This window comes from Lactuca serriola, chromosome 4 (assembly GCF_051521515.1).
Source record: "Lactuca serriola cultivar US96UC23 chromosome 4, Lser_US96UC23_V15, whole genome shotgun sequence".
Taxonomy (NCBI): domain Eukaryota; kingdom Viridiplantae; phylum Streptophyta; class Magnoliopsida; order Asterales; family Asteraceae; genus Lactuca; species Lactuca serriola.
The window spans coordinates 148,293,057-148,319,078 of NC_136411.1; the positions used below are offsets into that span (position 1 = coordinate 148,293,057).

At 34.5% G+C, this 26,022-nt stretch overlaps 1 protein-coding gene across 3 annotated transcripts; it reads right to left on the bottom strand.

The window, feature by feature from the left end:
- Positions 1-15,015: 15,015 nt before the first annotated feature.
- On the bottom strand, positions 15,016-17,087 carry LOC145102727 (uncharacterized). Of its 3 annotated transcripts, none has more exons than XM_079040186.1 (5): positions 16,844-17,087; positions 15,891-16,250; positions 15,738-15,787; positions 15,579-15,631; positions 15,016-15,512 (listed from the first exon to the last, which is right to left on the bottom strand). In XM_079040186.1, exons 2-5 carry the CDS (start codon positions 16,142-16,144, stop codon positions 15,234-15,236), a joined length of 636 nt encoding a protein of 211 aa, XP_078896312.1. In that variant the 5' UTR covers positions 16,145-16,250; positions 16,844-17,087; the 3' UTR covers positions 15,016-15,233. The 3 variants fall into 3 exon arrangements, with proteins under 3 accessions (XP_078896312.1, XP_078896310.1, XP_078896311.1); XM_079040184.1 differs by having other exon boundaries at positions 16,839-17,087; XM_079040185.1 differs by lacking the exon at positions 16,844-17,087 and having other exon boundaries at positions 15,891-16,271.
- Positions 17,088-26,022: the final 8,935 nt, after the last annotated feature.

A 26,022-nucleotide genomic window follows, 5' to 3' on the forward strand; every position in this document is an offset into this window, starting at 1 on the left:
AAACCTTCAGTAAAAGTATAGTAATAAATCTCATGTGAGTAGCATAGGTGAAGAAAAGTTATGCCTGTTAACAGTAGTAGTGGTGCAAAACTTCCATTAGTAATAGATATTTACTTACTTCGGAATGTTAGCTTAGACTTTAGTCTTAGTGTATTATGTTGGTTAAAGGTGTAACCCTTCAGGTGACCAGACCTAAGTGATAATAGAGAACCCGATGACCTTCCCGGTCATGCGTAGTGTAGTGATGTAGTGCCACCCCTGAGCCTAGTCGGCTCGGACTGTAGCTAGCAGTCAGGATGTAATAGTGTCTATCCCGTATAGATCTATACGTGTAGTGATGCCTTCCAACCAGAAAGCCCTGGTCACATAGTGTAAGCGTAGTAGAGTGTCTTTTAGAGGAATAGTGTGTTATACTATGGATTCGTGTATTCTTCGGTATTATAGTATAATAGTCTTTTGTATAGTTCTTAGTGTGTTCTCTTATACGTGTATTAACTTGTTGTAATAGCCGTTATAGTGTGTATAGCAGTAGTAGAGGTAACTAGTAGTAGTCTTAGCTATACATATTATAGCTAACTAGAGTGTATGATTTTCGGCCTTTGAATAACAAAGGTATTGTATGGGATGAAGACTTTCACATCTAACACTAATATATATGATATATAACTAAGAAATCAACGACAGTCGGACGGATAACAGATACCCTAGGACCACATCAAACAAGAACAGGAAATAAGGCGATCTATTGGTCCTAAGTCCTTCAAGTCTTACTTATATAAATATATTAGTGTAGATATATTTTAAAAAGAAAAGTAATTTAAACATAGTTTTAAAAGCATTTTAATAACAATTTATTCATAAAATGCATTTGTTAATCCACTAAAACAGTCTTATTGGAAAGCAGTTAAAAGTGTAGAAAATCCCTTTTGTAGATGATAATTTGTAAATCACATATGATTTAATAATAAAACTTGTAGAATTTATACTTGTATCCCCCCCTAAAACATGTAAAAACATTTAAAAATGTTCATTAAGGGGTATGAACTCACCTGAAATGAGTAGATCGGGTGTGAGTGTTGGATGAGCGTTTGGTGTCAAGTAAGGACTTGTACACACTTTATGACACTAATAACATATGAATACATATGTTTACAAGTAATTAGTGATTTAAGCTCAAATTAAACACATAGCCATCCTAATGTGAGTAAAGTTCTTGCGGTTGAATGTTAGGAGACTATTGGGTTGAAAGGAAGGAGTATATGGCCTCAACTTGGAGTTTACTCTCCTAAAACCCACTCTAAGTGAGTTCACGGTTGGGAGGCCACATCCCCCATGAGTTTACGACCGTAAACTCATGGGAGGAGTGTTTTTGAATGATTTCAAGTTTCATGTGGATTTAGAAATGGTTCTAAGGAGTTATACAAGGCTATAGGGGTGTTTAAGGGTCCAAGAGTATACTCCCTTGGAGTTTACGGCCCAAAGGCCGCTCCTTGGGAGTCTACGGCCGTAAACCTTAGGGTTTATGGTAGTAAACTCTTGTACACCCCATTCCTTAATTTCTAGGCCTTTGGTTTAATTCTAACAAATTATAGTAAAGGTTATAAGGCTTTTTAGGGGTTTAATGGGTCCTTTGGCATGATTTAGGGGAGTTTACGGTCTAAGCATATGCTTGGGCCGTAAACTCTATTTTACCCCTCAAATGTATGTGTTTAAATGTTCCAAGTCCGAAATGGCAAGTCCCTAAGCCATATCTTAAGTCTAAGGGTAGTTTGGAAATGTTTTTGGATTTGTTTTTCATGGTTAGAGGGTGTTTACGGCCTAAGCATGTGCTTGGGCCGTAAACCCTCTTTTATGCCCTAAAAATTATTGTTTTGAGGTTCCAACACTTCTAGGTTAAATCCACAACTAGTTTCTAAGCTCAAATGATGGAAAATTGGGACTTTGGGCACCATTTTAGGTGTTTACGGCCTAAGGAGGCTCTTAGGCCGTGAACTCCTTTTTGTTGGCCATTTTGAGTGATTTTTGGACTATAGCAACAAGAAATGATGTTTAGAACAAGTTAGGGTAGAAGATCTTACGTTTTGGAGGCGGAAACTTGCAATTTTGAGGCGAAAACAAGCTAGAGAGAGAGAGAGAGTAGAGAGAGAGTGGATCTAGAGTGGTGAAAAGCTTCTATGAAGTGTTCAACTCCCTATATAAGTCTCGGGTGTTGCACCCGGTATACGACTACCCGATGCTAAAGCTTAACGAGGTTTAAACTACTTACACGGGTTAAATGGTCGTAATAAAATAACTTTATCCCATTAAATGGAAACAAATTTTACGAGTTGTATTTATTTTGTTATGACAATAATTACATGAAATATAATTAAATAAATAAACATTTATTTATTTGACAACCCCAAATTGACGAAACTTTTTATAAAATGACATTCTGTTAGAGGAAACGGGGTAATATAATGGAACAAACTTTGGGTTGTCACATTTATTATATCAAAAGTGTATTTTAATCGGGTAATGTTATCATATCGGATCTTACAGTGAGTGCAACATCAGTATATGTCATGTCAAACACATCTAAATGAAAAAATTACGTCATATAAAATGTCAAAATGCCAAGATGTCGTGTAACATCAAATACCAATTTATCCACTTGGAATGTACTTCGGTGGTGTAATAAGAACAAACAAATTGATAACCAATTGAAACAAATTTAAAGATAAGGGGACTAAGGAAATAACTATGTATGACATTTTCGGTTTTCTTGATAAGAAGACAAGTTTATATAAATGGTTCATATAGTTTACAAAAGTTCATAGGTTTAGTCATTTAGTCTCAAACTTTTTTGTTTATATCTCTAGTCTAGTTCCAGATCTTCTAGATTGCTTACAAAATTCTAACCTAGAAAATCTATAATACATATATCGAATCATACATTCTTGATGAACTAGAAACCGATTTCCTCATTTGCTTTGGATTATTTGAATGTCCAAATCAACACCTCTCTAATATGATTGCACCCAAGACTATGATCTAGGAAAAGACAACTCCTTTTTCTTGATGCGAAAAATCAAACCCATAAAATGTTGTTGTATAGAAAAAAGAAGCCTACGAAGATGATCTTGATAATCCAATCTGAAATAATGTTGGTATGGATGTTAGAAACCACTATCCAAAAATCAAGGCATTCTAAGTGTTGGATCTTCGGGAATTGACCCAACAATGCAGTGAGGTCTTGAAATGAGAGAGAGAGAGAGAGGTTTGCTTGTGTTTTTATATTTTAGTTGTAGGGTTTTTCGAGCTTTTAAAGTCTTATCTTTTAACTAGTACTATAACCATCTCTTTAATCAAAGGGATAATTACTACTAGTTCAAATTAAGAACATTTACACTACACCCCTCACACGTTTTTGTTTCTTGTTAATACACTATCCTATCATATGATGAATTAACAAATTAGTCCATAATCATGCTTTGTCTTGCGTGTAATCCAAAAAAAAGTACTTGTTGTGGAAAATCACCATAAATATACTTAATTCCAACAAATGGAAGGGGGTTGGATGATTGTGTCAACGATCCCTCTTCCTCCACTCACCTTTTCCTCTTTCATCATAGTGATTCATATGATTTTTTGAGATGAAACAAGAAGCCTCCGACCATTGATATGATGAAATAAAGTATGTTGATTCAATAATCTGGAAGAATATGCTGATTCACTGCTTCCCAAATCTTAGAGAAAATAAAATAATTACTACTTTTTGGGACCTTCTCCCATACTTCAACACAACATATTTATACCTTCTCACCTCCATTAGCTCTCACTTTATGAGCATGAGCTATAATGTAAAATGCCAAGATTTAATATTGTCGTCATCATCTGGATTTCAAAAACCCAGTTAATTCCAATCAGAGGATACATGCGGTGGCTTCATGTGAGGGGTTTATCATGAAAAAAGTAACAAAATTAAAGAGGGGTATATTCATGAAAAATCAATACATGTTAATTTCATATGAAGATATATCATTGGTTATATTGTATATAGGAAACCAAAATAGCTAAAATATTGAAAAAAAACAAAATTGAAATTGCAATAGGCTCAAGTTAGATTTCCCAACTTTTTGTCTACCGTGAGAAAGGGACCCACGAATTGAAACCAAGAAATTGTTTAAAGTAATTATAAAGATGATCGATGCAAATGGAACTAATCACTCCCAATAAACTATTAGAATCGAAATCGATCGAATCTGTGATTTAAAAATAGTCAAACCAATAAAGTAAAAAGTGACATAAGATTATTCGATTAAATTTGTGATTATTCATCTCGAAAAACATCATTAACGATTAGTCCATTCCCAATTAGAAAAATAGTCATTTATATTCCATTCATTATGTTTTCATATTTGTTTTCTTGTATGCATATACATATCAACAACTTTATATACAATTTTTTTTGTTTACATGTTTCTTGTTTTTTAGCTGCTGCAGAAAATTAAGAATGATATGACCCTTGATCAGAAGTCATGATTAAATTATATGGTTAAGTTGTTAAGCTTCAACAACTTCAAGCATTTATCTTATATTCACAAAGAGAATCCAATACTCATGTTAAAAAGCTTTCATAGCTTGAAATGAACTCAATATGTCATTTGTTCTGTTCATTATTTTTTCTAGGACTTGAGATCTTTTTCTAGGTTTTGAACATTTATTTATGGCTGCTTGTAATGAATAGCGACACAAATACTAAACAAATGTAGTTATAATAATTTGAGTTTGTATACTTGTCATTGTCATGTTAATTCAGTCTGTTGTGTTGTAACAAATGAATTCATTAAATAAATTGGTAATGAAAGAATTTTAACAGTTATCTACATGAAAAAAAAGTTCTTTTTAAAAAAGTATAAAAAAAACTTACTTGTTGAATGATGTTTGAAATGACCCAAAAATCGCAACCAAAAATTTCCTTTATAAATATTACTAAAACCATAACATAAGTCATAGCATAAATTCGGAGTATCAGTATTGATAATCATAAGTTTATGTTATGATTATCAATTCAGTAGAACAACATGCTAGATTAGGACTAAGGATCTAGGAAGGATGTCTTATGTGCCTGTTATATGTGCTTTTGAGCTGCATGATAGTATTGATTAGACAGAGATAGGATAGCCTGTTTAGGTTATGCCTGATTATATGAGAACTGCATGCTAGTACAAAATTGTCAATATGATAGCCAGAGTAGTATATGATTGATTATGTGTACTCGATGCTCAAATGATGCTTGTTTTGTGCTTTTAGGAGTCTTAGTTATCTTTTACTAACTAGTAAATGAATATTTTACGTTACATATGTGGGGATTAAATAATTTCAAAAGGTTAGGTCTAGCTCTATTGCGCAGCTCTTGTCTGAGTCCAACCGTTGTAGGGTAGGACCTCTCATTCGAAGAATTATCTAGTCTTAGTGATATGTAATAGTATTCACGAGCTAGTTAGGGGGAGCTAGCCAGGAATTTTATGTAGCTGATAGCGGAGAGTGGGTTGGTGATTACCCTAGGGCAAGCCTAGGATGAGAGTAGAAGAGCGCAGTAACAGTAAAAGGGACTTGGTGGAGTCGAGGCAGTTCGTGAGGAAAGTACGGATAGATGTGGAAGGTAGTATGGGCCCGTACTACTGAAAGCAGAGAATTCGTACTTGAGTCGAGGAAGGCTGAGACGAGACCAGGAAACTTGTGATAGATGTGATCCCTCTAGATGTATCAGTATCACTGACGGTTGTCATTATGTATTGCAGAATGGTGGTACTACGTCCGAGGCCAGCAGTTGGCAGTTCAGGAGAGGGATCGGGTTCGGTTTCAGGTTCCGAACCAGTGGATGAGAGGCTACGCAAGTTCATCGCGTCCGAGATCACTAGAGGCATCCTTGATGCGACCCCGGTCATCTTTGGGTCGATCAAGGAAGGGATCATCGAGCTGATGGAGGATTGCCTTAGGGCTTTCAGGAGTGACATGGCGACCAGCCAGTCGGGATCACGCACACTGTCCTTTAAGGACTTTGGGGGCAGTGGTGCGCCGGATTTCCATGGGGCGAAGGACCCCATTGCTGCCAGACGATGGATTGCGGACATTGAGTCTGCACAATTGACTAGCTTCTGCCCTGAGGGGTCGAAGGTGCGATATGCAACAAGATGCTTGAGAGACCGGGTCAAGGATTGGTGGGAGTCGGTTGGTGACTCTCTGGGAGCCTCGAATATTGAGGCTATGATATGGCTGGATTTTGTGACCCGGTTCAGAGCTGAGTTCGCGCCTGCGGTGGAGCTCCAGTAGTTGGCCCGGGAGTTCCTGGATATGAGACAGACGATTGAGACAGTGGCGGAGATCACCGCCAAGTTCTGGGAGAGGGTGTTACTGGTGCCCCAGTATACGGGAGACGAGGATATGAGGAGGACCTGCTACCATGACATGCTGCGAGTCGACATTCGGGAGCTTGTCAGTTTTTCAGCTTGCCCTACCCTGGATTCCATGATTGCCAGGGCAAGGGAGAGGGAGATTGACCTGGAGCATGTCCGAAAGAGGAAATCCGAGGAGGGACAGGTGATTGGGGCTTCGGGGAAGAAGCCCAAGGGATCTGACGTTGGGCCAAAAGGCCAGCAGGGCCGAGGCAGCTGTAGGAAATGTGGCTAGTCACATGAGGGAGCATGCAAGTTGGGATCGTCAGGATGCTATAATTGCGGCCAATTGGGGCATTTCGGCAGGGATTGCACCGCTCCTGCACCCACTATTCAGACATCCGAGTTGCTGTGTTTCCACTGCAACTAGAGGAGCCATAAGAAGGCCAATTGCCACCAGTTGACAACTCGGCGAGTCGGATGAAGGTTCATTCGTGGATGTTTTTGAAGGAGAACTCGTAGAGTCATTGCTAAACTCGACGAGTAGGGGCGTGAAGAAGCGCAGATGAAAGGATAGGGACTCGACGAGTTGGCAGCCCAACTCGACGAGTTAGGTCAACGGGAAGTTCACTTTGACTTTGACTTGGTATGGGGTAAAGTAGTCATTTTACCCTAAGAGTAGTTATCAGTGTCTGATTAAGTGTTTTATGGATTTATAGCCGGAGGATCATCGGAGCGGCAGTCAGACATCTGCCGATCATCTTTTCAGCAGTCAGCCTTACGAGGTGAGTTACCTTCTAGTAGAAGTGGGTCTAAGGCACCAACGTCGGCCCACTAGTAGGAGTCGTAGGTTAGATGATTGTCTTTGTGATATTCATATAGGTTTTCTACTAACTGATATGTTATGTGCTAGTATGATATGATGTTATATGCTAGTAGCAGTAGGGGAGATAGTCCCCAAGATTTTTGTTCAATAGGGCCGAAGGAGGTAGTCATACCCAGTCATGCTAGATAGAATATGATTGTGTGTTACATGTTACGTGGTAGTAGTAGAGGGGTGAAATAGTCCTTAGTATCCGGTCGAGAGGACCGAAGGGGTAGGTCGGGCACCCATATATGCTTGACAGTATATGTATGTTATGTGATTGTATGCTATGCGGTACGATGGGGGAGCTCACTAAGCTTCGTGCTTATAGTTTTCAGTTTTGTTTCAGGTACCTCTTCAGTGAAGGGGAAAGAGCTGGGGTGGTAGCTGCACATCATACACACACACGTTGAATTTCCGCATTATGAGATTCTTGGGATTGTACTCTGACATTTTTATATTATGGTTTAGTTTTCAGAGATGAGATATTAGTTTTATGAAATGATATGTCTTCACTATGTTTTCTTATGGAAGTTTTATAAATCAACTAATTAAAAATTAAATTTTTGGACTCGAAACTTGGGATGTTACAAGTGAACATTCTCCTGAGTGGTAACATTCCTAGCATCTTACCACATCAGCTTTTTGAGTGCCATCTTATTTTTCTTCATTTAACACCTCATCTTAGCATTTGGTAAGGAGTGGTAACACCCCTAGCATTCCATTTTTTTCTTAAATTAAACTAATTTATTTTAATACACAAACATTTTTATGCACAAATATTAATCAAATTTTATTTTTTTTAAACCACAAACAATTAATATAATATAAATCAATTACATGAAAATAAGTATAAAATTTAAGTGCAGGGTCCTTTTGGTAATTTCAGAAACTTGGTTTGTGAGAGGAATTAAGATAGTGGGTGTGATGTGTAAGTATGTGATTTTTGGAGGTCTATATCTGTCAAATTTAGATTTCTATCTTCTTCCTCCAGCAACTAGTTGCAGCGACAGTCTCCCATTTTCCATTTTCAAGCTTAGAAATTGCGATTTTTTTCCCGAAAGCAAGTGAATAACTCAAATTTGTGGAGAGGAGATTGAGGGAGGCAACAACACCGAAGGTGAATCACGAAAAAAAATAATAGAAAAAGAAAATAACAAATCAAATTTAAGCTCTTCATTCTCTCTCATCTCGCTAGCTTCATAGGCTTAAGGGAGTGGTCTCGCCACAACCATCGCTAAGCTTATGTGGATCCTCGCTACCACACCCTAACAGGCCGCCAAGCTCATTTGCTAAATCTGGTGCGCTATACCCTTGAAGAGAAGAAAGAGAACAAGTTGAGGAAGAAAGGTGGTCCCATCTCACCTTTTGATTATTCCAGCTTTATATACCTATACTTTCAGCTTAGCAACTTGTATTTTATTTTAAAGTTTAGGTTATTTAAATATTTAAATAAACATTTATTTGATTAAAGAAAAAAAACTTTTTAAACACATCACCATTCCATATCATCATAATATGCTTAGTGTCCTCTTTTTTTTTTTTTTTTTTTTTTTTTTTTTTTTTTTTTTTTGACGTGGCAATGTTTTAGCACATGCTACCACTCCCTTCAGCCTTAACAAGTTCTTCCTGGCGCATCCTTTAGCGAGCTGTTAGGGATGGTATAACATCTCATAGCAAACCTTTTGGCAAGAGGGGTGGCAAGGCCACTCCCTCAAGCCTTAATCTCAGAGAATATAAAAGTTTCCTTGTTTGTGGATGCATATCACTTTTACTGAAAATAACCATAGAATATAAGCAATAATAATACATAAAAACAGATGAAATAAAGAACAAAAGTCGACATTTGTCACATATGATATGACATACCCTTGTGTGCGTATGATGAAAAGGAGCTTTGATTGTGGAGATTTGGATGCTTTTATTGGTTTCTTCCCACGATATTTCATTTTGATAAGATCGGCCTCCTGGATAAAAATAAAAAATAAAAAAAAACTCTGTCGATTTGATTAAAATTGGGAACAATTTTAAGAAAAGAAAGGATTAGTGGGTGAAATTAATCAATTATGAGTATTTTAAATGGGAAAAAATTGTTTACTTTATCACGGAATTCTCTGATAAACTGTTCAGGCTTCTTGATAACGAAATTATCACTTTTAGACATCTTCACCCTTTGCTCCAATTGTTTTTTCCTTCTATTTGCCCAATCCTCATTGCTTTTCCTTTTCTTCAATACAATCTTTGATACGTAATTTAGAGGCTTTGGTTCCTCATCACCCATGGTGATTGATAGTTGATAGTTGATACTACCTAAAAAAAAGCATAAATCCAAATAGGAGATTTAAAATATGACCTCTAATACACACTGAAATAGAACGAGACTCACATTTTTTTATTTCTAAATCCCGACATAAAATTGCTTAAAGATCTTTCTAAATGAAAAGAGTGATAATTTCTACTTCCCAATCGTAACAATATAAAGTTACTAACTAAACATGATATGCATGAACAACTTCATTAATTAAGCAAACAAAAACCAATGTATTTATCGTCTCTCTTGCTATTGTAATTTGGGATTAGGGTCACGAAACTTTCAACATAATTGACGAAAATAGAAGAGGTTAGGTTGAATAGGTAGAAAAACTTACCACAAGGAATCAAGAAGTTGAAAATGAAGCAGAATGAGAAAGCACGAATTGAGAGAAGTGCGAGTTGGTGATTGAAGATGAAAGAGGGAAAGGGAAAGGGGAAATGATTGATAGGGTGAGTTACTTTTTGAAATGTACACATTTAGTCTTTATTCTTTGTGGAAATTATCTAGAATATGTCTAGCACATAATCTATGCTCCACATCAGGAAGTCTTTCCTTCACAACTTCAAATAATCCCTGATTCAAACAATTAAATGATTAGTTAATTAAATTATCAAAACAATTAAAGTTAATTGAAAAAAATAGAATGATTATCTTGTGGCCATCCGAGAGGATAGTAATGCCATGATCATTCCCCCCCCCCTCCAATGTCTTCTACCAGGTTGTCCAAAAAGCATTTCCATGTCCTTTTGTTCTCAACATTGACTACTGCCCAAGCTAAGGGATAGATCTTATTATTAGCATCTCTACAGACTGCTGATAGGAGCTCCCTTCTACAAACACCCTTAAGAAAGTAACCATCAACCCTAATTACCTTTCTGCATCCATCTAACCACCCATCCACAACACCTTTAAAGCTAACATAAAACCTATCAAACACCACAGTATTATCAGGTTGTGGCTCCAAGAACACCTCAACATGTGAACCTGGATTAGCCCTTCTGATTTCAGCTGCATAATCTCACAATTTGGCATAATGTTCTTTCAAACTTCCCTCAACTTCAGACAATGCCAACTTTTTTGCATTCCTACACCGCCCAACACTCACATTAATGTTGTATCTCTTAGATACTAGGACTTTCATTTTCCTCAAACCCAGTTTAGGACTCTCCAAAATATCATTCATAAATTGTTTCCCTATCCACTTATATGTTGTAATTGACCCAAGTTTGAATGCCCTAGAGCACTTGTGCTATGTTATAAGAGACTTAATCTGAAAAGTGTGTTCCTCTTTCATCCAGGAAGCATACAATCTAAAAGGGCATGCTGGATTCTTTCCTTTACAACACCTAACTAGCAACCTACTCTTGTCATTCTTTTCATACCACAAATCATAACCATTTGCTAGAACATAGCAACTAAGAGAGTATTTAAGTTCAGCAGTAGTAGAGTATTTCATACCTAATCGAGGCTTCATCTCATTCCATTCCTTAGTATGATCGTGTCTTGGGTAGATAGGTCGTATTGCATTATGATCTTCTTCAACCAACTCATCATTCTGTATTGGACAAAGTTTGTTGAGGAATTGATCATTGAAGTTTCTTTTGAGACATATAACTTCATCGTCCTCTACATGTTCAACTTTCAGATCATCTTCTAAAATGGAGTCAACATCATCAATAAAAACCAAATCATCATCTTCAAGGTCTGCTTCTTCCTCCTAAATCCAATCAAACAAAGGTTCATGATGATGATCCACATACACATCCAATCTCTTCTTTTCATTGATATCTTCAAGAATCTCGTTAAAATCGTAGTCATTCTGAATATCATGTAATCCCTCAGACAACCTCACTTCTTGTGGATAGTAATACACATCTCTGCATCTTCCGTTAGTAAGCTTTTCAAAAAAGGGGATGAAATCAGGGAAGTTCATCTTGTTCACAACCGTGTATGGTACAGAGGCATTTACTCCATTAAAATACATCAATGAGGTAGGTGTGAACATCCCATTATAGTGTACATCAACGATTGTATCTGCATCTTCTGCCATTGTTGATGGTGATTGTGAGTCAAGAAGTTTGAGGGATTATCGGCTGAGTGAATGGAGGAATGGCTGATTAAATGAGCCCTAATTGTCGTTTCAATGTGGTGTAATTTAACAATATCCACGTAAGGTGACATGTGGATGCTACCTGGTTATTTCATTTTAAGAAAATAAAAGAAAATTCGTATATGACCGGTATACCATACCGAGTATAGCCGGTCAAAAGGATTGCATAATTATAAAAAATCGGGTATAAGGGTTTAGTTTATATATATATAAAAAAAGAATAAAGACTAAATGTATACATTTCAAAAGTATCTTATCCTATCAAGTCATTTTCCCAAAAGGAAAATATTTAGGTTGTTTGCAAATTGAAAAGCTAAAATTTCAAAAATATCTTACCCTGTCAAGTAATTTTCTTAAATGAAAAATGTTTAGGTTGTTTGCAAATTGCAAAGCTAAAATAATATACGATGGAGCAAAATAGCCTTAAATTTAAACCCGACCCAATTTAATCCAACTTGACCCATAAGAAAACTTAGTAATTAAAAAACTTAAAAAAGAGATATTTATAAAACTTTTTATATTTAAAATATAGGAATAATCTAGTTTTTTTTTAATATACAACTTTTTTTGGAAGTGATCCTGTATGTCAAAGTAAAAGTACTTTTTTTTAGGATAAAAGTATATTCCAAATATTCTAGATTTTAAACAAAATAATTTTAAATTTCATTAACAAGTATGAAATCTAATAAATAATTATGAAAATTAGAAAAATATTTTGATTTTTACTCAAATCTAATAAAAATTTTAAAAATATAGCAAATTGAAAGTATAGAAGATACACAGGCTTAAACTGTGACATTTTGTTAAAAAAAAAAAAAAAAAAGATATTAAACTCTTCTGAATGAACATTTCGGATATGAAACAAAACTTATGAATAGTAGATTTAAAAAAAAAAACAAAGATATTGAACAATATAGCCGCTGATAACATACTTACACAACAATTGGTGGAAGTTTGCATTGGTATAAAAAATTATATGGAAGGAACGGAGCAACTAATCACCTCATATCACTCGAGGGCAAGATTTAGAACAGTAAGGATGAGATACGAGAATAAAAAAGATAATCACGTTATTTTTAGAGAATATTAAGTTTCATTTTTTTTAAAAATAAAATTTATAATCAAATAAAATTTTGGGATAAAAAGTGTTTATGTTTTAACTTTTTTTTACTAGTTTTCATAATAATAAGGCTAAACGGTATCGATACAAGGTAGCTACGCGTGGCGATTATGTGACAAGGCCACCTACGCGTGAACACCGCCCCAGGCACGCGTAGGTGCCTTGTGGCATAGTGGGGATCACTGACGAAGACGGCCAATCAGAAGGAGAGAGAGAGAGAGAGAGTATGTATGTATACAATGTTTTAAAAACCGGTTTGAACCGGCCGGTCAAACCGGTTGGACCGGGAATCGGGAGAGAAAGCGGTTCAACTATCACCGGTTTTACATTGATTTCTGAATTGGATTGAACCGGTCGGTTTGTAGAAAAAACTGGTTGAACCGATCAAAATAAATCGGTTAAACCGAATAAAAACACGTGAAAAAGAACCATTTACATAATAAACTTTAGTGATTTTTTTCAAATCTATTTAGTTTTCTCTAAATAAAAATATATGGTAAATGTTATAAATTCTTTTGATATGTTTGTATTCATCAAAAACTATATTTCGTTTCAGTATTATACTTTAATTTCTTTTTGACGTATATGGATTGATGTAAAACACTAAAACTTATAGTTATGTGTTATTTTAATGTATTTGAATTCATTTACAACTTATTTTTATGTGTATTTTTAAATTTTGAACTTTTAAACATCAAATTCATAATTTCTATATGTATGTATGTGTAAGAAAATAGAAAAAAACATGAAAAATAAAAAAACTGGTTCACCCGACGGTCAGACCGGTTGAACCGGAAACCGGTCACCATACTGGTTCAACTAAAAAACCGGTTTTGAAAACATTGTATGTATGTAACGTATCTTTTTTTTTGACCGTTTGCTTTGTTGACCGTTTGCGTCTTTAAACAAAAAAAATTAATTTTAAATTTAAATAACAACATCTTTTACCTCTCTCTCTCTCTCTCTCTCTCTCTATATATATATATATATATATATATATATATATATATATATATATATATATATATATATATCCAACACTTTCACACTTACACTTCCAAATCAAAAAAAATACTTCTACTTTCTTTCACTTTTCTTAAAAAAAATGGATCCCAACCAAAATACTCCACCCACTCCAAACACCCCAAACACTCCTAATGATTATCAAGCTTATATGCAATTGTTGAATTCTCCAATCCAACAACAACCTTTATTCAATAACCTTCCCTACAACCCACAAATCTTCCAACAACAACGACCACAATTCATTCCCCAATTCCAAGGTTTCCAACAACAAGCTTCTCCACAATTCCAAACTCAATCGTCTCAAGTCCCATTATTTCAATCCCAAACCGTGAACCTTGACAACGACGATGTACTTGTCCAAGAAACACCATAATCATCCCGAAGAAGGCAACCAAAAGGAAAAGGGAAAAGAAAGCAACGGCTTGGAACGAAGAAGAGGAAGAAGCTTTAGCAAAAGCTTGGATTTTCATATCCTGTGATTCGAGAAGAGGCAACGCGCAAACTGGAGAAAGTTTTTGGAATCGTGTTTTGGATCACTTTCACGCGCTACTTGGAAGGAAAATGGATCGGTCCTACGACGCGGTCAACGTGAAATGACGTGATCTTCGTGTGATTTGCACAAAGTTTAATGACGTATTTGAAAATCTAAAAAATATGCATAAAAGTGGTTCCAACGATTTCAACATTTTATCAATCGCGTGCTACCAATTCAAAGTGACCAACAACGGTAAACCATTTGGTCACCAAAAAGCATGGGAAGTTTGCCGTCAAGGTTCAAAATGGGTCCTTAATCCGGAGACATCGCATTCGGACTCGACCACCGGCTCCAACAAAAGAGCAAGAACTTCTGAATCGGACACGGGTTTTGGGTTAGACCTCAATGATGACGTCGATGTTGCCGAGGGAGACGGTCCACCTGAAGTCCAACTTCGTCGACCACCGGGAAGGGACAAAGTAAAACGGGCGGCGTCTTCAAGCGGGAAGCAACCGTAACTAGCGACGACGGGCTTGTGGAATCAATAGATAAAACTTTAAGTTTTCTAGAAAAAAAATACGAATCCGCGGAGGAAGCTCGTCGCCGAAAAATTGCTCTTACCGATCTTCAAATCATAAACTCGAAGCCCCTACCGGATCTCGACCCCGAAAATATCGTGACAGTTATAATAAAAGACTAATAATAAAAGAAAGAGAGACAATAAATGGTCATGAAAACAACCACACTTTGAAATTCATCCATATTCTCCCAAATTCCCCAAAACCCAAACACATGACATTTCATGTAATGAAATCTTTAAATCCCCAATAAATTCAATTCCCTCTGTAAAATATAAAAACCCTCCTCCTACAAGTGCATAAAATAATTACAACAGTAACTAAAACTTTACTCCTTAACATAACAGCAGAAATTGGTCTCTACTCTACTTCTCATTGCCTCCACTTTTTGCCACATTCTGATTAATATTAATATTATCACCACCATTTCTTTCTTTTTTCTCATCTGCCATTTTTTTCTGTGGTATTTCACCTTCAACTTTTACACTTCGTTGGAATTTTGATTCCATCACAATTTCCTTAACAGTTTTTTCCAAGCTATCAAGTCTCTCTTTCACCTCCATTAGCTGTGGGTTAGACTTTAATACTTCCCCTTCTTTTTCCTTCATCTTCTTCGCCTCTTCTATCTGTCTCCTCTCCAATTCCTGCAATTCATTTCCATAATATTAATTATAAAACAGAGTGAAAGAAAAAAAGAAGAGTTGACTTACTGCATCCATTTTCTTCATTTCATGACGCGCATATTGTGCAACCAAATAGACAGCTAATATATACAAAAAAAAAAGAGCATTTAGATGGAGATTAATTAATTAATAAAAAATGTGTCATTTTGAAGTTAATGAGATAAGATATATATGTATAAGTAGTACCAAGTGAAGGTAAGCAAACGAAGAAGAGTTGAACAAGATGAAAATCAAGCCTGAGAGAATATCAGAAAGATGATAATAATAATAATAATAATCATGTATATTAAGTAAGATCGATCAAATATTATTATAACTTAAGTGTATAAAAAGTGATACCCGAATTTCTTCTGTTTAGGTGGAGTGGTGAAGAGAATCTTGGCAGCAGTCATGAAATCAAGCTTGTCAAGGTCTCGATATGAGTCATGGTGAGTTAAAGATCCATCACTCTTTTTTTCTCCATCTCCATTATTGTTTGCTTCAATGCTCACTTGTTTGTTGTTTGTGGAGTACAAGTGTTTGTTGCATACAAGTTTAAATCTTTTTGATGATGTTCCACTTTGTATTCTTCCAGCAATCTTTCTCAGCATCATTTTTTAAAAAGAAAGTGGATGAAGCAGCAGACGAGAGATTGAATCAGAAGATTCATGAATTCCTTTCATGTATTAACTCTTTTGTGACTAAATGCAATGATGCCACCTAACACCAAAGCAGTTTTTTTGATGTTATATGTAGTTACAGACACTGTAGATGTAGTTAAGAACCACATAATATGGATCAACAAAGGGTAAAACATATAACAAAGAATCAGCTATTATAGAAATGAAGTATGAAGGGGATGAAGATCTGGTTCATGTGAGTTTTGACACCAGAGGGACAGCATACTGTTCATGTCCTTTTTAGGGTTGGCTATCTAGCAATTATCCTTCTAGTCTGATCATCATGAATCTGCTCTTATATCTTTTACTACTAATTCATTTCTTGATTGCATCGGATTAGTTTGACTTCGATAATTACATAATCATAATCATCATCACTTTTACCAAATCTCTTGTTGCTTAGAATTAGGCACATTTAAAAACTACATCATTGATTATGAAGAAAAGTATCACAATCAGATAATATAAACCCCAAACCAAGTTGAAATACGATCAAAACGACCATCAACGAACATACAACATCAAATTATAAACAATCAACCAAGGATTTGAAAAAAATAATATCCACTCGATGAAATCACGAGAGAGAGAGAGAGAGGAGGAGGCGTCGGTCAGTGGGAAAACGAACCTTACCACCGGCGGCTCTGTTTCCCCTTTTGTGCTTTCACCGCAAGTAAGCAGTGGCGACAGCGGCGATGAGAAGGCAGAAGGTGGCAACGGTGGTCGTGAGGGTGGCGTCCGTTTCAGGGAAGAAGGAAGACGGCGGCGGTGGGTGTGGAGTGGGCCGATGAGAAATCCGCCTATGTCCGTTAGCAGAGAGTGATCGCATTCGTTGAGTCGTGTCCTGTAATACCCGCATTGAGGAATCATGGAGATTGCAGAACGACCAAAAGAGAAGAAGGCCGAAGGGTTCCGCTTTTGGGCTTGAAGATTGGGCTTGACGTTTGAAAGAGTAAATTGGAATTTATCAAGGTAAATTACAAAATTACAAAATTACAGTTTTGTCTTTTTATCTCCATCTTCGTTTTTGTTTGATCCATCATATGCCGCACAAAGTGATGTTTGTCAAAGCTTTGCTTAATCACGTGGCCAATTACCTTGGAAGAGGTAATTATTTACAGAAAGTAATGTTAAAATAATTAATTTACATACTACATAAATATGATGACATGAGAGAACAGAATACATGAGAAAGATTTATGAATTTGTAAAAGAATTATTCTTTTCACGAGGGAATTTAAGTATAATAGATGTTTAAAATAGTTGTGATAATAATTCTTAATCCAATCTGGTTAGCTTGATAGATTTATTTGATGAAGTATGACCTTTGTTTGCATTTACATGGTTCATGTCTAAGTTAAATCATGTGAAATATTAAAGGGTAACTAAGATGTTTAGGAAGTAGGTAATTTATAATCGACAAATAAATTATGGAATCATAATTTATGAGCTACTAGTTTTTAAAGGTATATATGTTTGGTTTATAAATTATTATGAAAGGTGTAAAGGTATAAGCTAAATAAATTTTATGTTTAGGTCGTTTGGCGAATTAGACGATATTACAAGGCGAAGTATACGGACGTTTAGCTTTTGCGCTTGTCAATTAAAGGTGAGTCAACTTGTGGTTTTAAAAATACATTGTTAGGAGTGTCTCATATCTTAGATGGATTGGGATGAACCTAGTTATCTAGGATGCATGTGCCCCTTTTGATGATTGACTGCTATGCCATTATTGCTGTAATGTTTTGTGTGTAATGGTATCTAGGATGTTGCAGGCTAAACTCCTCTTTATTTGGTGTGAGATGTGAGTTAGGGACATGTTCTATGCAGTTATCGCGGTCAAAATTTCAATAGCGGTCACATGCCGCTATTTGAGATCGCGGTTATCACGGTGGTATAGCGGTGATATAGCGGGTTTTTAATATTACGTATAATTTATAATTATATTATATTTATATAGAATTTATATATTTGAGTATTAATACTATAAGTCTATATAAAATTAATATCATCAAACCTAAAAAGTCATATAAAAACATAACATAATATTCTATTATATTAATATGGAAACTAGGAAGTGTAAAAGTCTCAAATAGAGTTTAATTGGATTGCACGGGTTCAATATCGTATTAGTAGGCCGTGGTTGATTTAAGGAGTTAATTCTCAAGTCGTGGCCTCATAGGCATGGGTCGATTTACAAAAAGCATTAATGGAGTGTGACCATGGCAACTCAAGTTGGCGTGAGTACAAAAAGAGATGAGTAAAATAGTTGTCGGTAGACGTAATTGCTTTGAATGTTTTTAATTATGTTATTTGTTCAGGTTTTTTAAAATGAAAGTGTAGTGAGATCATTAAGACTAGTTTTTCATTGAAAAAAGTAACCAAATGGCCAAAAATGTGAACAAAAATGGAATAGCACCCGTAGCGTCGCTATAGCAATTATTGAAATAGCGGTAAATAGCGGTACCGTGAAATGAAAACGTTAAACTGAAAATAGCGGTTCTTGACCTCCGCAAAACGCTATAGCGCGCAATTGATAGCTTTCACGTGCTAGATTAAGAGAAGTGTATGAACTTTATGTGATGTGAACATGTTAAATCTTGTTTGAAAATATTTGTTTAAAATGTTTTAGGACAAACATGCTAGTGTTGTATCAATTTAATATATGTGTTGTGTATGAAAGTAGTGTGTGATGTGAAATGTAACAACTTCATAAAATTACATGTTTGCATGAAAATAACCCTTAAAGAGGTAATATGTTAATAAAAGAAAATTAATAATATTTACATGATTATTTGAAAGGGTAAAAGTGTAACTCCTTATTTAATTAATCATTATTAAATTAAAAAGGGGAACATACTGGCGGGGCGAAGGGTAGTAACCTAGTTATAGTTATATACCAAATCCAGATATTATGAAGGCTTAGTGGGTTGAAAGATACATATACGATAAAGAGCTTAAGCCAACTTTGACGCCGACTGATTTTTCTAGACAACCACTCGGGACGTGGTCTTGGTACACCTTGGTACACCGGGACTAGAGTGATGTTGGTCAAGCGGTGGGACCAGCGCAAACATCACATGGGATTTGGGAGGTGTATCTGTCGGAATTGGCACCGTTTCGTACCAATCCTGAACGACAATGCATGTATACGTATGTGCACAGTTAGAGTAGCGAACGCAACGCACCGGGAGCAATGATTACGGGTGAGAGTCACGCCTCACTTAGTGCATTGGGTCGTGCCGGCCACGTTAGTAGAAAACGGGGTCTTGCTTTGGGGTTTCTTGCGGTGAATAAATAGACCCTAACTAGGAGGTAATACTTTAATAATCACAGCGGTGAGCGGTGAGTAACTATTAATGTAAAGCGGAGAAACAAAATATTATGTTAATATTTAAGCGGTGAATCGATAAAATTAAATTAGTTACAACGGCGTTGAAGAGAGTAACAAATATAACAAGCTCTAAAAGAAGAACTAAAATAAAACGAGTTAAACATGTGCTTGTTATGTGGTGTGATGTTGTATGTCTTGCTAGTGAGTCTTTGACTGTGTGTGGATGTTTTGTGTGAGTCTATCTATGATATGTGTGTTGTCTTAACATAGTACTATATCGACTCACTTAGCTTATGCTAACACTTGTTCTTTGCTTGTTGGCTTTCTTTGTATGTTGAAACAGGTAGTTTGACATGGTGCCTTGGTGAGGACGGGAACCATGGGGTAGTTTTATTTAGTATCTTTAGTTATGATACCATTTGGACATGTTGAGTTTTTATTAATATGTTTTTGTGAACTTTAAATTGTTATGTGTTTATTTTGACATGAAAGTAACATTGGTAATGTTTTTGAAATAACCAGAATAAATCTTCCGCAACATATTTTGTTAAAGAAATGTTTTTTTTTAAAAAAACTTGGGTGAAAATTCACGATGTTACAAAGGTATTGTGGTTGGTGAGTTGCAACAAATGCTTGATTTGCTTATTGATTTTCCTTTCTCAGACTCTACATATCACTGGTCTTGAAATTTTGGCGGCTCTAATTAATTTACGATTGTGGAAGTTAGAAGATGTATTGATGATTTCACTTTACCGAAAGTTATTTTTTCTACCATGTGGTCTAAATATCTTCCTAGTAAAGTGAATATTTTTTTTATTGGCGCGTACATTTAAACATGATTCCAACTCTGGTTAATCTAGAGGATAAAGGATTTGAATTCCCTTCAATTGTTGCAACATTTTTAACTTGGATTTGGAAACCTTTCGTACATTCTCTTTTTTTGCCAGGTGGCTACAGAGTTGTGGTGTTTTTTGGGCAGATGGTGTGATTTGAGCATTCCTACATTTGTGGGGGTTGAAGGTGTTGTGAACTGGATCAACAATGTTTGTTTTTCTTTTGTTAAAAGTGCAGCCTTGGAGTCTATAATTGTGACCATATGGTAGATTCTTTGGAACTTTCGTAACGATGTTCTTTTTAATGACCTTAATATTATAATGAATTTTTTTTATTGATAGATTGATCGACTATTCCTATAATTGGACTGTGCGTAGAAATAGGAAAATTAGTGTTAGTCAGTTGTCTTGGAGGTTAAACCTGATCTTGTCAATTCCTTTGTAATTTTTTGTTAGCCTTGCGCTAACCTCTTTTTTTTATATATTCAGTTGTTTGAAAAAAAAAACAAAGAATCTCAAGCTAAATGGTGTATCAACTACTGCTAACCTATGCAATGGTCTTAAGGAAACTAAAAAACGTGAGACATATTATTTGCTAAGTAGTTCGGTTGGTTAATCTTAACACTGCCAGTTTCTACCACAGCAATAGAGAGGAGATTTTCTGCAATTAAATTATTCAAGAACTGACATTGCAATAAGATGTTCGATGAATTTTTTGCAAACAACTTGGCGGTTTACATTGAAAGAGAAATTGTTGAATACATTGATTGGAAGTCAGGAATTGATGAATTTAAAGACCTTAATGGTCATCAGTTTGAGTTGCAATTCTTCTTTTAGATATTTTTGGTGTTTAATTTCTGAAAAAAATAGTTTTTTTTTATGTGAGAACATTAATTTTAAGTATTTTTGGTGTTTAAAAAAAAATTGGTTTCTTTATGTGTAAGAATGTTAATTTTAGTTTCTAATACTTCCATCCGCAAATTAATTGGTCAAGCTCCACCCCTATTGCCTTCCTCGCCGCCTTCTTGTAGAAATAAAAATGGGATGATGATGACCAAGTGTGAAATACATGTCACATAGACTGATAGACAGTCTTGAAACAAAAATATATCCATTATATCCGCCAACAATCTAATGAGTGGTTAGAGTAAAACGTTTTCTTTTAGTTACAATAAGTATGAAAAAAAAAGTTTGATAACTTGGAAAAATGAAAGAAAGAAAAATCATTTATGACCTAAATGCTCTAATCGTCACGTGCCACTCATGCCAACTCAATTTTTCGCTTAAATCGATCAAGAAGTTAAAGTTGACTTGCGTGTGATGTGTTCTTTTTGCAAGTGCAATGACTTGTTATGCACAAAAGATTCGATAGCACAAGTGATTCAACTGATAAAAACATGTTATCATATGACACTGATTTAAAAAAATAAGACAACTTTTACTCATTTTGTCCTTAAAGAGGGTAACATTGGTTTTGCGTAAAATTATAAACTTCTTTTACATTCAACATTCAGGTGACGTTATAAATTTTCTTGAGGTCAACTTTTAACTTATTTAGACAATGTGATTCTTGTAGGCAGGATAGTGAAATATTTTAATTTTTATCACATTATGTAAAAAAAACATCATTTAAATTTCATTATTCCATATTCCAGCAAAAAAAAAAATCGTTGCCTAATAGTAAAATATGCATTTAACCCTTTATAAATTATTAGTTGAAATGAAAAGCATTACTTGTTAACTTTTAAAATATTTAATCCACCGTTTAATAATAGTTTCGTCAAATTATATTTTTTAAACAAGTTTTTTAATTAAATCACAGGTCATCATATTATACTCTATTATTAATCAAAGCCACTTAGTTCCCACCTTGCCATGATTAACAACACACTTCTCCACTATACATAATAATGAATGTTTTACTTTTTGCTAAAAACCCACATTTTGTTTGATTATCTGTATTTCATTTCCTTTACAAAATTTCCAAACGAAATTATACGTACCGTTTCAAAATTGTTATGCATATGCTTTTATTTTTCTATAAAACAATTTGGAATTAAATTTGCATTCTAAATTAGAGTAAATCTTTTAGGTAAACAAAGTTCTGTCATGAAATGTAAATGGTTCTCGAAAATATAAAATCTAAAGACATCAATTAACTAACTAGTTGTAAGACTCATGTATTACATGGGTTAATTTAAAAAAAATATATATATAAAGGTCTAAATAATTAAAAACTTTGAATTTATAAGAAAAAAAATAATGAATTAGTAAAATTGAAATGCTTTTTATCTTTTAAATTTAAACAAATAATTTAAATAAATAAATAAAAGAAACCAATAAACTTTAATTTAAATTTTTTGAAATTAGAAGGTAAGTTAATTAATGAAATTGATGTCCATTTATTACTATATTTATTGCAATTATTGAATTAAAATATTATATGAAGTTTAATAAAATAGGAAAACCCATAAAATGACATGTGGAAAAATAATTATTTCAAAATTACTACTTGATATTTATCAAATTGAAGGAGAGCATGTCATGTGGCAAAAAAGTTATTTATTTATTAAAGAGGATACTTATAAACAAAACTTTTAACAAAAATAACAATTTTTTTTTGTGTTTTTGTAAAATAATCGCTTACTCTCTTTGTAACATCGTATTCTGAAATCAAGTTCAAATTCCGAAGTTGTATTTTTTGTAACAAGTTTCTACCTACCATTTTATTATCACATCAACACTCACATAACTTATGATTTCTCATATACCATTAAAAATCATTCAATTTATCACCTACATCTATATTTAAAATCTATTTAAATTAGTTGAGATTCTAACATAATTCACATCAAAAACCATTAAGTCATTCTCTAAAATGTCTTTCGATTAATCAAAATTCAATCTCAACGCTAATTGTTTACCAAGCTCCAACAATGAGCTAAGCCGTGGGACATATCTGAATCTACATCTACAAGGAAGATAATAGAAGACAAAAAAGTAGAGTATGAAAAACTCAAAGTGAAATCTAAGAAACTCACGCAACAAATACATGGTAAGCTCTGAGTTATTGGAGATAAAAAAAATGGATAGTAGACACAAAGAAAGAAATCAAAGCCATTGAACGTTGGATAAAGAAAATCGAACATGGTCATGATATTGTAGATGATGAGTTTGGAAATTTTTTGGGAAAATTGATTGAATGAAAGCATAGGTTGATAACAAAAAAGCAAAATTCTCATACGACTATTTGAAATTTCAGCTCATAATAAAAGATAGATGATTTTCTGTTTTTATGTTTTTTATGGCCTTTACTCTTAATGGTCATCTTTGTTTTGTTTATGACTTATTTAATACTAATAGATTGTGGTTTGATAAACTCTAATTATATGATTATAAGTAAAATAAATTCATATTTTCTGCATCAACCAAACAATGAATAGTAAAAAAAAGTATTCACATATGACTAAATAATTATAACCTGACTAAATGGACCATTATTTTTGACGTTTATCCCATGTTATACATGAAATTTACCTCCAATATGTGTCAATCTAGGTAATAGTGCAATCCTCAATCCTCACTAACTGAGTAGTGGTCAACCTCTAGGAACCAACATACAAAACCCCAAAGTCCCATCTCTATCTCTTACAATACTATTAAGGTACGTTTGTGGCTTTCACAAGTTTAAGTATGAAACTCTTTAGGTGGACATCGATGGGTTGGGTACCCCAATACCGGATAGACACCAAAATTTTAAGGATACATGTTCACATAGCTTGTAAACGAGAGCGTGATTTCTGAACAATAATTGTAGGAATTATCATAGATTATTAGCTTAAATGACCAAAAATCCAAAACCCCCAAAAATCAATGGGCATCCTTTATATTTATTGGAATGTATTACTTCAAAATAGGTTGGAAATAACATATATTATTAGAGTATATTCCATTATAAGTGACTAATACTTATGTAATGTAACTAAAATGTACGTATATCGTATCACATTAAGACCAAGTTGAGTAAAGACTTCCTTCAGCCATGTCAGGCCAATCCTTTACATCATTGTTGAAAGTTGATGATATAAATGTCCACCGAGCATAATTTGGCTTTCAGTCTAGAAGCAAGGATATAACATAATTTTATCAATAAGCACATGCATAAAAAAAATAGTAAATAACCTAACTAAATGTTTATTGTATAATGATAACACGAAAACATATAAAACTTACATCATAGTCTAACCAAATGTCGTCAATGTCTCTATATAAAAACATCTAAAACTCCATCACCGCCCGAAAAACAATATAACATTGATCAAACAATATCAAATCACTTTCCTTCTCATACAGGTTGCCAACATATCGTCCATGAAATTGTCCAAAGGGGTACTTCCTTTTTTCATCGATACCGATGGAGACTTCAACCAAATAAAAATGTCTCTCATTGTAACGTCGAAGAATCACATGCTAAATTTTCGTTTTTAACATAATATAACATCCATTTTTAATAAATTTACATTTGGGATAAATCATTTTTTCCATAAACCATTATATAGAAATCACAGTTATAACGAAGACAATGCGGAATCTCGAATCATAAAGTTGTTGATGTGTGTGTACAATCACGCCTTCGTAGTACGATAAGTACCTACAAAATATTTAATCCACAACTATAAGCACAAATCTTAGCGAGTTCCCTAAAATATGTCATACATCACATCATAACAATCAACTATAGGTTATCAACAACCATGGGGACTATCAGCAATCCCAATGGACTAACAACACACCCTGTGGATTAAGAACACACCATCCGGGTTATTAGCAACCGTGGGGACTATCAGCAGTCTAGGAGTTATCAAAAACTCAGTTCACATATAGTAACAGATAAGACCCAACTGGTCAACATGCACATACTACCACACATGCAAATATAGTGAGAGGACTCACCTTGTAAGTAGCAGCTAAACACCACATCTCTCACCCAACAAGGACTAATCCTACATGGCACCTAACAACAATAAAGAGTACCCTCTCAGTCTACATACCAAAACCCTTAGTTAGACTTAAAGTCATGATAGGTTTTGAACATAACAAACAATCCCTATGTGTGCATGCAACCCTAATTTGTAGGATTTAGGTTTTCCCTAATTGAACATACAAGTATTGAACACAAAAGAATAAAACCTAGGATCTACCTACTATTTCGAAATTCATATTAAGATATAGTAGACATACCTTTGATTGTTATGTAGTAATAACAATGTGGATCCAAGAATTCTTGAAGCTTGAGAGCAAGTGTCACACCTCTAATGGCTCACAAACACACTTAGCAAGAGGATGATATGAGAGAGGACGAGGCTTGAAAATTTTAGATCTTCTTATGGTTAGGAGTTTTCGAAATCTCAAAGGGGTATAACCCTTTATATAGTTGTTAGAAGCTTAGAGCCAAAGCTAGGGTTTCAAGGAGGAAACCCTAATTTAAGGCCTAAGCAACCCAAGAACCTCATCGAAAAGGCCCTTGGACAAAATTTCTTGGGTATTCCTATAAGATTTCATCCAACCTATTTAGGACGATTCTAGAGCCCAATTCCAAAACTATCAATAAATTACCAAACAACCCCTGCACTTTTAATTAATTC

Coding starts and splice junctions, on each gene's coding strand:
- LOC145102727 (XM_079040186.1), bottom strand. CDS start 16,144: ATGATGCTGAGAAAGATTGCTGGAAGAATACAAAGTGGAACATCATCA. Junction 15,632..15,737: donor CGTTTGCTTACCTTCACTTG/GTACTACTTATA, acceptor TGTATATATTAG/CTGTCTATTTGGTTGCACAA. Junction 15,513..15,578: donor AAATGAAGAAAATGGATGCA/GTAAGTCAACTC, acceptor AATGAATTGCAG/GAATTGGAGAGGAGACAGAT.